This window comes from Pelophylax lessonae (assembly GCF_965119305.1).
Source record: "Pelophylax lessonae genome assembly, chromosome: 11".
NCBI classification, from domain to species: domain Eukaryota; kingdom Metazoa; phylum Chordata; class Amphibia; order Anura; family Ranidae; genus Pelophylax; species Pelophylax lessonae.
In genome coordinates, this window is record NC_138778.1 from 23,940,179 (window position 1) to 23,953,175 (window position 12,997).

A 12,997-nucleotide genomic window follows, 5' to 3' on the forward strand; every position below is an offset into this window, starting at 1 on the left:
CTGCGGGCATGGTGCAGGAGATGGTTTAGGCATGGTGCAGGAGATGGTTCAGGCATGGTACAGGAGATGGTTCAGGCATGGTACAGGAGATGGCGCATGTCATGGCACAGGCATGGCACAGATGATGGTACAGGCATGGCACAGGTGATGGTACAGGCATGGCACAGGTGATGGTACAGGCATGGCACAGGTCATGGTACAGGCATGGCACAGGTCATGGTACAGGCATTGCACAGGTCATTGCACAGATGATGCTACAGGCATGGCACAGATGATGGTATAGGCATGGCACAGGTCATTGTGCAGGAGATGGTATAGGCATGGCACAGGTGATGGTATAGGCATTGCACAGGTCATGGTACAGGCATGGCACAGGTCATGGTACAGGAGATGGTATAGGCATGGCACAGGTGATGGTATAGGCATGGCACAGGTCATGGTACAGGAGATGGTATAGGCATGGCACAGGTCATGGTATAGGCATGGCACAGGTCATGGTACAGGCATGGCACAGGTCATGGTACAGGCATGGCACAGGTCATGGTACACAGGCATGGCACAGGTCATGGTACAGGAGATGGTATAGGCATGGCACAGGTGATGGTATAGGCATGGCACAGGTGATGGTACAGGCACGGCACAGGAGATGGTATAGGCACGGCACAGAAGATGGTATAGGCATGGCACAGGTGATGGTATAGGCATGGCACAGGTGATGGTATAGGCATGGCACAGTAGGTACAGGCATGGCACAAGAGATGCAGTGCTGCGGGCATGGTACAGGAGAATGTCCTGTACCATGCCTGCAGCACTGCATGAGGAAATGCAGGGGCTGCGGAGGAGTCTCACTTACCTGTCGGTGAGGCACCTTAAATTTAAAAATGGCGCCGTCCGGCGCCAACACGTCACTGCACATGCGCCGCCGATGCTCGGGAAAGCTTGTACACGTTCGGCTATTCCCGGGCATGCGGCGCATGCACGGTGACATGTCGGAGCCATTTTTAAAAAGTAAGTGATCCAGTGACTCCAGTATAAGCCGAGGGGGGCTTTTTCAGCATGAAAAAGCATGCTGAAAAACTCGGCTTGTACTCGAGTATATACGGTATTTCTACTGCACCACTGTTATAAAATTGCAACCATGAGTAGATTTACATTTTTTTTTTCTTTTGTGACTTTTTAGGATCAATGGATTTAATATTGAGTTAAACTATTTCTTTCTTCTATTACTATGTCACTGTGTCTTCAGCTTACCAACATTGTAGACTGTGGTCGATGTGGATCCCCCTGAACCAGCAGGGAAATCTTCGGGTTTGGGGACATCCCAAGCCTGGCTGTGGTCCCATTGGAAGAGAGGAGAGATGAGAGGAGTCCCCGCCGGCACAGGATATTCAACCGGAGGATAGATATTATCACAGTGAACATTAATCCTGCAAGAAGGAAAACATCCGATTATTCCGGAGAGCCAATAGCAACATCAACTTATCACAGGACTACAACAGTTTTAGCAACTGAGATTGGGACAACACAATTATTCATTCATACCCGCTCAAATAGACCTTTCCAATGTTTGTAAGGAAAAACTCCAGATTGTTACTATGTCCTCTCTTCATCAGAGGGAGGATTGTGTTGGTGGACTTCAAACTCCTTCTCAAGATCGCCTGGTGGGATAAATGCAAGCCAGCATTAAATAGAAGAAAGATTTTTGTTCCTATATTTTTTTTTTTTTGCACAATAACACTTTTATTTAGATATGTCGTTTTACATAAAATTACATTTCAGCATCAGTGTACGTAAAAGGTAAAAAAAAATAAAATAAAAAGATGTGAAACGGGGAAAAAAAACAGCTTTTTATTTCCTTTTTATTCGTTTTAAAAATAAAAAAAATAAACCACAACAACAAGAGGGGGGAAAAAGTCATAATGAGCCATTTTATTACAGTTTAAAGAAAAAAAAAAAAAAAAAACAACAACAAAAGAGGAATTAAAATCGTAATGAGCCATTTTATTACAGCTGAAAAAAATAAAAAAAAAATGTAAAAAGGGAGAAAAAAAATTGCTTTTTATTTCCTTTTTATTAGTTTCAAAAAGAAAAAAAAAATAAACCACAACAACAAGAGGGGGAAAAAAAAGTCATAAAGAGCCATTTTATTACAGTTTAAAAAAAAATAAGAAAAAGGAAAAAAAAGCCCACAACAAAAGAGGAATTAAAATTGTAATGAGTCATTTTATTGCAGCTAAAAAAAAAATTGCTTTTTATTTCCTTTTTATTAGTTTTAAAAAGAAAAAATAAATAAATAAACCACAACAACATGGTACTGCGTTATTTTAACTGACAATTTTGCGGTCATTCAACGCTGTACATAAATTGATGTCCTTTTTCCCCCCCCTACAGATAGAGCTTTCTTTTGGTGGTATTTGATCACCTCTGCATTTTTTATTTTCGCGCTATAAACAAAAAAAGACCAATCATTTTGAAAAAAAGAAACAATATTTTTTACTTTCTGCTAGAAAACATATCCAATAAAAAAGTTTTAAAAATCAAATTTCTTTTTAAATTTAGACCAATATGTTTTCTGCTACATATTTTTGGTAAACAAAACATTTCCAATAAGCGTAAATTGATTGGTTTTCACAAAAGTTATAGCTTCTACAAACTATAGGATATATTGTGGAAATTGTATTTGTTTTATACTAGTAATGGCAGCGATCAGCGACTTATAGCAGGACTGTGAAATTGCGGTGGAAAATCGGATACTAACTGACACTAATAGAGTGATCAGTGCTAAAAATTTACCCTGCACTGTACTAATGACACTGGCTGGGAAGGGGGTTACACATCTAGGACTAAGGGTTAAATGTGTGCCCAGCCAGTGTTTTTGTGTACTGTATGAGCTACTTTTACTAGAGGAAGAGATGGAATTTCTTCCCTGCTTTGCAGGGACACAAAATTCATCCCTTCAGCCTCTGTCAGAACGGAGCTCTGCCTTATTTATATAGGCAGAGATCTCCGTTCTGAGTGTTTGCCCGGCACCCGCTGATCAGCTTCTGCTGTGAAAAGCAGAAGCGGCCCAGCCGCGGCATGAGTGCCTCCTGTAGTCAGAAGTGCAAAATCATGTATATGTATATGTTTCTTTTACTTTCAATACTAATGGTAAACAGGACAAATAGAGAGGATGAATCTCCATAATGGGGGCTCAGACAGAAATAAAATTTTTAACTAAGCGAGTAGAGAAAATAATTATTTCCAAAAAACATGGGTGAGCTAATAGAGAACAGCTTAAAGAACTTACCTGAAGAAGGGCGTGAGGAGCGATTTCGACCACCACTGCGTTTTCGGGGATGCTCTGTAAGCCTTCCTGGAATAAGACTGGACTCACTAAATTATTAACGTGGTACTCTGCTGATGAGTGCTGTGCAAGTTCGCTTTGCCAATGAGATTCAGAGATGGAGGTGCTGACCCAGCGGTGGGATCGTCTCTTAGGCACAGTGATGACCTATAACACACGAGAGAATGAGGAATGGAAAATCAAAGGTCTGCAGTGAAAGGGATGGAATTGTCATGCAGTAAAACCTGAGTCTTAATAGCAAAAGCATCTAGACAAGAAGACTTACCTTCTTAAGAGCACGGAGAAGTGATGGGGCAATAGAGGCCATGTAATAGGAGTGAAAGGCCACTCCAGCACTCTGTACCTCCTTTGCAAACACGCCATCCTTCTTCAGTTTTGCAACAAAGTCCCGCACGGAATCCTGTAATACAGATATACAGAAACCTCTTAAACTGGGCCTATCATCAAATATATATTTTTTATGTTAAGTAAATGAAGGGGGTACTGCCTTGAAACATGTAACCCAGGATGGGGCTCTGATGAAGAGGATACTCCCTGGTAACAGGTTACACAGAATGGGGCTCTAATAAAGGGGGTACTCCCTCAAAATGCATAACTCAGGACTGGGCTCTGATAAAGAGGGTACAAGGGTACTCCCCCGAAACCTGTAACCCAGGATGGGGCTCTGATAAAGAGGGTATTCCCTTTGAATGCAAATCCCAGGTTGGTTGTTGGCGGGTATTCCTTCAAAACACATAACCCAGGATATGGCTTTGGTGAAGAGGGTACTCCTTCAAAATAAATAACCCAGGAATGGGCTCTGATATAAAGGGTACAAGGGTACTCCCCAGAAACCTGTAACCCAGGATGGGGCTCTGATAAAGAGGGTATTCCCTTGGAATGTAAATCCCAGGTTGGTTGTTGGCGGGTATTCCCTCAAGACACATAACCCAGGATATGGTTTTGATGAAGAGGGTACTCCTTTGAAACACGTAACTCAACATGGAGTTCTGATGAAGAGGGTACTCCCTCAAAATGTATAACCCAGGTTTGGGCTCTGATGAAGAGGGTACTCCTTTAAAATGCATAACCCAGGATTGGGCTTTGATGAAGAGGGTACTCCCTCAAAATGTATAACCCAGGATTGGGCTTAGATGAAGAGGGTACTCCCTCAAAATGCATAACCCAGGATTGGATTCTGATGAAGAGGGTACTCCTTCGAAACATGTAACCCAAGATGGGGCTCTGATAAAGAGAATACTCCCTGGAAACATGTAACCCAGGATTGGGCTCTGATGAAAGGGGTACTCTCTTGAAACATGTAACCCAGAGTGGGGCTCTGATGAAGAGGGTACTCTATCGAAATTCAAAACCCAGTATGGGTCTTGGGGGTACTCCTTAAAAGCACATAACCCAGGACGAGGCTCTCATGAAGAGGGTACTCCCTCAAAACATATAACTCAGGATGGGGGTGTGATAAAGAGGGTACTCCCTTGAAACACATAACCCAGGATGGAGGGCAGCTGAAGAGGGTACTCCCTCCAAACATGTAACCCAGGATGGGGTTCTGATTAACAGGGTACTCCCTTGAAATGCAAAACCCAGTATGGGTCTTGGGGGTACTCCTTCAAAGCACATAACCCTGAATGGGGCTCTCATGAAGAGGGCACTCCCTCAAAACACATAACTCAGGATGGGGGGTGTGATGAAGAGGGTACTCTCTTGAAACACATAACTCAGGATGGGTGGCTGATGAAGAGGGTACTCCCTTAAATACATAAGCCAGAATGCATTAAAGCATTCTTTGTTCAGGCATCATCCAGGGTCAGCATCATCCAGGGTAAGCATCATCCAGGGTCAGCGTCATCCAGGGTCAGCGTCATCCAGGGTCAGCGTCATCTAAGGTCAGCGTCATCCAGGGTCAGCAACATCCAGGGTCAGCAACATCCAGGGTCAGCGTCATCTAGGGTCAGCGTCATCTAGGGTCAGCGTCATCCAGGGTCAGCGTCATCCAGGGTCAGCGTCATCCAGGGTCAGCGTCATCCAGGGTCAGCATCTACTTGCTGAATGGCGATGTCAGCTCAGAGATGACACAGCTATGTAAATGCTGATGCCAGTGCAGCTTTTAGCTGTGTTCACAAATTTCTGACACAGATCAGCCGCTGCTGCAACCTCCCTCTTTGTGAGCTACTACAACGTTACAATTCTAATTACTGGGATCTGATCACTGGGGGAGAGGAGAATAAGGAAATGCTTTCTTCTGCATGCAGCAGACTGATGACATTATCTCAGCCCAGACAAAATCTGTGACTAGAGATATAAGATGCTTTTTTAATGATTAAAAAGTGAAGCTTTTTTGAAAAAAACATTGTTACATTGTGGTATGTCAGGAATTTAGACTTGTAGAGTTACTGAAGAGAATACTGCAATCGACTTAAACTAACACATTACAAAAGAGATGATACTCGATGGTTGTGATTGGCTTATAGAGAACAGGAGCATTACCTGGGGGCCGGATATGGTGACGGTGTCCTCAGAATTATGGCAAGCCGGTACCACTCCCTGTGGGCACTGAACTTTACATTCCGCCCAAGTCAAACCTGCCGAGAGCAAATAAAAGCCATGATGCAATGTTTACCTGCATGGCAACTGCCAGTGGGATTCAATTTCAAGTATTCAGCAGAATATTTTACAAACATGCCCAGTTCAATTGCTGAACGTTAGTAAAGGTTATAACCAATGAAATGATTGAAATGCAACTGAAGGACACTCTTACGTCTTAAACATTACAGACCAAGTCCAGCTGAATTTGACTAACTACTACTAGTTATAATCTGACCTGAATATATGAGAACCTTCAAAATCTATGTTGCCTATGGCAGCCATTCTCAGCCAGGGTTCCTCAAGTTTTGGCTCACTGGCCATAACTGATGGTGCCTGCAGAGTTCTGGGGCCACCACCACTTGGAAGCAGCATGACACCATTGATATTTTTAGCTCTCTGGTGGTCAGTAGGAAGAATGCCCATTATATTGATGAATAGTAGGAAGAATGCCCATTATATTGGTGAATAGTAGGAAGAATGCCCATTATATTGATGAATAGTAGGAAGAATGCCCATTATATTGATGAATAGTAGGAAGAATGCCCATTATATTGATGAATAGTAGGAAGAATGCCCATTATATTGATGAATAGTAGGAAGAATGCCCATTATATTGATGAATAGTAGGAGGGATACCTATTATATTGATGAATAGTAGGAAGAATGCCCATTATATTGATGAATAGTAGGAGGAATGCCCATTATATTGATGAATAGTAGGAAGAATGCCCACTATATTGATAAATAGTAGGAAGAATGCCCATTATATTGATGAATAGTAGGAAGAATGCCCACTATATTGATGAATAGTAGGAAGAATGCCCACTATATTGATGAATAGTAGGAAGAATGCCCATTATATTGATGAATAGTAGGAGGAATGCCCATTATATTGATGAATAGTAGGACGAATGCCCCTTTTATTGATGAATAGTAGGAAGAATGCCCCTTTTATTGATGAATAGTAGGAAGAATGCCCATTATATTGATGAACAGTAGGAAGAATGCCCATTATATGGATGAATAGTAGGAAGAATGCCCATTATATCGATGAATAGTAGGAAGAATGCCCCTTACAATGTAAAAGGGGCATTTTTTCCACTGACCACCAATGTAAGGGGCATTCTTCCCACTGACCACCAATGTAAGGGACATTCTTCCCACTGACCACCAATGTAAGGGGCATTCTTCCCACTGACCACCAATGTAAGGGACATTCTTCCCACTGATCAACAATGTAAGGAGCATTCTTCCCACTGACCACCAATGTAAGGAACATTCTTCCCACTGACCACCAATGTAAGGAACATTCTTCCCACTGACCACCAATGTAAGGGACATTCTTCTTACTGACCACCAATGTAAGGGACATTCTTCCCACTGATCACCAATGTAAGGAACATTCTTCCCACTGATCAACAATGTAAGGAACATTCTTCCCACTGACCACCAATCTAAGGTGCATTCTACCTACTGACCACCAATGTGAGGGGCATTCTTCCCACTGACCACCAATGTAAGGGGCATTCTTCCCACTGACCACCAATGTAAGGGGCATTCTTCCCACTGACCACCAATGTAAGGGACATTCTTCCCACTGATCAACAATGTAAGGAGCATTCTTCCCACTGACCACCAATGTAAGGAAAATTCTTCCCACTGACCACCAATGTAAGGAACATTCTTCCCACTGACCACCAATGTAAGGGACATTCTTCTTACTGACCACCAATGTAAGGGACATTCTTCCCACTGATCACCAATGTAAGGAACATTCTTCCCACTGATCAACAATGTAAGGAACATTCTTCCCACTGACCACCAATCTAAGGTGCATTCTACCTACTGACCACCAATGTGAGGGGCATTCTTCCCACTGACCACCAATGTAAGGAACATTCTTCTTACTGACCACCAATGTAAGGGACATTCTTCTTACTGACCACCAATGTAAGGGACATTCTTCTTACTGACCACCAATGTAAGGGACATTCTTCCCACTGATCACCAACGTAAGGGACATTCTTCTTACTGACCACCAATGTAAGGGACATTCTTCCCACTGATCACCAATGTAAGGAACATTCTTCCCACTGTAAATCTCCTCAGTGATATATGAATAGAAGGAGAAAAACAACACCATAGTGTAAACCAGTAAAAAAAAAAAAAAAAAAAAAAAAAAAAAAAGTAAAAAAAATTGGAAAAATTGCGTTGTAACTTGTGCGGGTACCGCTTACCAGAAGTAGCAGATACTGTAGCCAAAATAATGGGAACCGAATCCACAGACCTCAGAAGGCAGCAACCCGTACCGTGGTGATGCAGGTGTCCAGGGATAAGTTTAAATGAGGGAAAAAAAGGCAAACGCCATAGCGTAAAACCACAAAACAAACGATGATAGCACCCAAATAGTGATAACTAAAATTCCAATAGTGGTGAATAATGACAGCCACCACCGAAGAGGGTAGATTCCCTTGTAGATTGTACCAAGAAGTTTAAACAGGTAGTGAGATAAACCGCTTACCAGATAGACTAGAAGTTAGACGTATAATAGAACCTAGAGGGCACCAGTGAGAATGGGTACTCTTACCAGCTCCAGATATTAATTGAGCGGGGGTTCAAAGTGACGCTGGACAACACTCCTGATAGCGCTCATCAACCAGACTCAGGGAGGGATGCAGGTTACCCAAGAAATGAGGAGGGGAGAGCCATAGCATAAAATCCAACGACTAATTTATTAACACAAAATGTATTGCACTTACAAAAAATCAGACGACAAGGAACGTGGATAAGAGGGGTTGGAGGGAGGTAACAGCCGCCGGCCGGACGGCTCCGCTCGCCCGTCCTTCACAACAAGTAGGTGGATGTGACGTCAGCACGCCGCGACCTGACTAGTTTCATCAAAGATGATTTTTTTCTCACCCTTTGAAAAAATCATCTTTGATGAAACTAGTCAGGTCGCGGCGTGCTGACGTCACATCCACCTACTTGTTGTGAAGGACGGGCGAGCGGAGCCGTCCGGCCGGCGGCTGTTACCTCCCTCCAACCCCTCTTATCCACGTTCCTTGTCGTCTGATTTTTTGTAAGTGCAATACATTTTGTGTTAATAAATTAGTCGTTGGATTTTATGCTATGGCTCTCCCCTCCTCATTTCTTGGGTAACCTGCATCCCTCCCTGAGTCTGGTTGATGAGCGCTATCAGGAGTGTTGTCCAGCGTCACTTTGAACCCCCGCTCAATTAATATCTGGAGCTGGTAAGAGTACCCATTCTCACTGGTGCCCTCTAGGTTCTATTATACGTCTAACTTCTAGTCTATCTGGTAAGCGGTTTATCTCACTACCTGTTTAAACTTCTTGGTACAATCTACAAGGGAATCTACCCTCTTCGGTGGTGGCTGTCATTATTCACCACTATTGGAATTTTAGTTATCACTATTTGGGTGCTATCATCGTTTGTTTTGTGGTTTTACGCTATGGCGTTTGCCTTTTTTTCCCTCATTTAAACTTATCCCTGGACACCTGCATCACCACGGTACGGGTTGCTGCCTTCTGAGGTCTGTGGATTCGGTTCCCATTATTTTGGCTACAGTATCTGCTACTTCTGGTAAGCGGTACCCGCACAAGTTACAACGCAATTTTTCCAATTTTTTTTACTTTTTTTTTTTTTTTTTTTTTTTTTTACTGGTTTACACTATGGTGTTGTTTTTCTCCTTCTATTCATATATCACTGAGGAGATTTACATTGGAGCCCTATGAAGCTTGCTGTGTTCCACATTTGAAGATTTTGCCTCTAAATTTCTTGGCTCTTTAATCATTGGAATCTGGTAAGCGGTACCTGCACAAGGGTCATCATTTTTCCCTTTCATTTATGGACATTCACATGGACTGTTTCATTTGTTAGCGCAGCTTTATGTATATATTTTCTTCTTGGGGTGTCAGTCGCACTTGAAGCTGCTGCTTTGCTTTTTTGAATTAGCGCAGTTGTTTTTTCTCTTTTATTCTTCCCACTGACCACCAATGGAAAAGGCATTCTTCCCACTGACCACCAATCTAAGGTGCATTCTACCTACTAACCACCAATGTGAGGGGCATTCTTCCCGCTGACCACCAATGTAAGGAACTTTTTTCCCACTGACCAACAATTTAAAAGTCATTCTTCCCACTGACTACCAATGTAATGAACATTCAGCCCAATGACCACCAATGTGAGGGGCATTCTGCCCACTGACCACCAATGTGAGGGACATTCTGCCCACTGACCACCAATGTAAGGAGAATTCTTCCCACTGGCCACCAATGTGAGAGGCATTCTGCCCACTGGCCACCAATGTAGAGGACTTCCACTGATCCCCAAATTAATTGGTTTTTAGCAGGATTTTCCCAAGATCTAAAACTGATGTCAAGGTTTCCTCAGGGCTAATAGGTTGAGAAAGGCTGGTCCAAGGTTTTGGAATTGAATGTCCAACAAACTCATATACAGTAGAAGCAATGATCAGGTTTCCCCAACTTTTTGGCCATAAAGATAATCTGTGCCCAGCATTATAAAATCATTCAACAGCTTCAAAATCGTTGAGGGCTCATTCACCCCAGTGGTCGTGTTATACTACAGCCGCTGGTTTGCGTTGTGCATAGAGCAGTGGCAATGCATCACAAGAGTAGCTGTGGTACACCGCCGCAGCAAAAATGACACAACATATTGTCTATTTTTTTCAACTTTATTGAAATGTCACAAAGAGACATCTTTATTCATCGCAGTGCATTGCAATGTTGCCTACTGCATTGGAGCACACTGCATTGAAAAAAGTCCTTCATGACCCACTTTATAGCGTACACCAATGCATCGCAGAACCAAAGTCATGGGACTCCAATTGCCTTATTTATGCGTTGGCACTGCATTGGGCAAGGTGGTTCATTACCGCCCAACACATAAAACAGCTATGGCAACCAAGAAAAAAAAATAACCAAATAACCCACAGAGTGAAAACTATTGGCGTTAGCTAAACCTGAAACTCATGAGGTAAGTCAAGTATTTCAATGGGAAGATATTAATGCGACTCACCAACAGCAGCCATTCCTCCCGGTGGTAACTTGGCTTCTTTAATGCATTTCCCCCGCCAATAAGCAGCAAGAATGGCTTCGGCATGAGTGAGCGAGTTGTCCGCATAGCCACATGCTAATTCTCCCACAGAATGTCCAACAATGCCATCAGGCTCCAGTTTCATGGCCTTCAGCATGTCAATCTGAGCAATCTGCAAGGAAGAGCACAGCCTGTGAGCTGGACTTCAACAGTGGCCAATTATGACCACCATCAGGCATTCACTAAAAGTCACTATTACCTTACCTGAATGGCTGCAAGACCAACAAATGCATGCACGGTGTCCTCAAAGGTGCTGTCATCAGCTTTTAGGAGGAGCTCTGATACCTTCAGCCCAGTTCCTTTCAAGGCTTCATCAGACCTCAAAATTGACTCCCGAAACATGTCCAGGTTCATTAGGCTATGGCCCATCCCTTTCCATTGTGTTCCCATTCCTGTAAACATATAATTTAAAAGCACAATGTGATAAAGGTGACCATAGACTTTACATACATGTGACTTACATCCCAGTCAGGGAAAAAAGAGCGCGCATGCTCGCTGTGAGCTTGGCGCATGCTCTGAAACGCGTCGTGTTCTTCACATTGACTTTGGTGACGTCACACGGCTCTGCGCTGCGTTCCAGCCCGACACGCGGAAGTACTGGATTCCGGATGACAACAGCCGGCTTAGTCTATCTCCCCGCTGTGTTCCTTGGCTTCCACCCATATTCCACCTTCGGACACTGGACTTACTACCATCTGCCGCCACCATAGTTTGAGCCTATAACACCTGTACTTCATGTGAGTTGTTACATTGTATGTGTAATCGTTGATTAAAGCAGACTGCACTTAGAGGTGCCAGTGTTTCTTTTCTCTCAGGGGAGGACTGGGCCAGGGGGCAGGGGGGCAATTGCTCCCTGGGCCGCTCTGATGCCCTGTAAAAAGGCTGCACTGCTTCTGCCACAGATATGTCTAATGGATTCCTGGTGAAGAGAAGTAAAAAGTCCCTGCCACTGACCGTGGGTTGAAGACAAGGACAGAGCGCAGGTCTCCCCCCCCCAGCATGGATGGTGTAAACCAGGGATCCTCAAACTACGGCTCTCCAGCTGTTGTAGAAGAACACATCCCATGAGGCATTGTAATACTCTGATATTCACAGACAAGACTAGGCATGATGGGAATTGTAGTTCCTGAACAACTGGAGGGCCATAGTTTGAAGACCCCTCATGTAAACTGTGTCTGAGCAGAGGTCGGTTCCATGACCCACTGGAGACTCTCCTCCCCCGGCCAGCCCCAACCGAGCTGTCCCAGCTCCCCCCAAACACCCCCTGCTGGCCAGATCAGGAACCCGGATTCAGCCAGTAAGTAGAGAGTATTTGGAGCAGGGCTTCAGCTTGGAATTGGGGTCAGGAGTTGGACGGGAAGACGGAGAGTGGGAGGAGGGCCAAGTCGTTGCACCATGGGCCTCTGGTTTGTACTTGCCCCCTGGGCCGAAAGTTGCCAGTCTGCCCCTGATCTCAGTGGCACCCCCCAAACACCAAGGCAAGTGAAGACTGGGCTGGGGTTTTATAGTCTTTGTGTGTTGGGGCATTTCTTATGGGTTACTTAAGAGACTGCAGTAGAAATCTGGAAGAAAATAATATAAATACACCTTGTGTATGCACACACCTTTGCAAACCCAAATAATACTTTGTAAAAGTAGCAGTGGCATCATCACTGTGCTGTACATAACCTGTGACGGGAGGAGGGCCCATTAGGCTCCACCCACTACAGGCTGCCTTCAAAAAACTACAGGAGTGGGAGGAGACAAGACCAGTCACCTTGCACAAGAAGAGAGAGCAGCAGTGAGAGGTCTGTATTACAGAAAACACAAGCACAGAGGCAAAGTTCAGGAGTTGTTTAATGCTGCATTACTGCATTGATCCAGAAAAAAATACTCAAAAGAAGCCAAGATTTAGGTGAGGATACACACTCTTCTTGTATTTAGAAAATATTTGT

At 43.8% G+C, this 12,997-nt stretch overlaps 1 protein-coding gene across 1 annotated transcript in view; it reads right to left on the reverse strand.

Moving 5' to 3' along the window:
* The window catches only part of FASN (fatty acid synthase), a 142,045-nt gene that overhangs the window by 60,884 nt on the left and 68,164 nt on the right, over positions 1 to 12,997 (reverse strand). The window contains exons 10-16 of the mRNA XM_082272472.1: positions 11,268 to 11,455; positions 10,986 to 11,175; positions 5,831 to 5,925; positions 3,612 to 3,746; positions 3,290 to 3,493; positions 1,543 to 1,658; positions 1,252 to 1,427 (exon numbers count right to left, since the gene is read on the reverse strand). Coding sequence (XP_082128598.1) covers positions 1,252 to 1,427; positions 1,543 to 1,658; positions 3,290 to 3,493; positions 3,612 to 3,746; positions 5,831 to 5,925; positions 10,986 to 11,175; positions 11,268 to 11,455 — 1,104 coding nt within the window. The remainder of the gene's footprint in view (positions 1 to 1,251; positions 1,428 to 1,542; positions 1,659 to 3,289; positions 3,494 to 3,611; positions 3,747 to 5,830; positions 5,926 to 10,985; positions 11,176 to 11,267; positions 11,456 to 12,997) is intronic.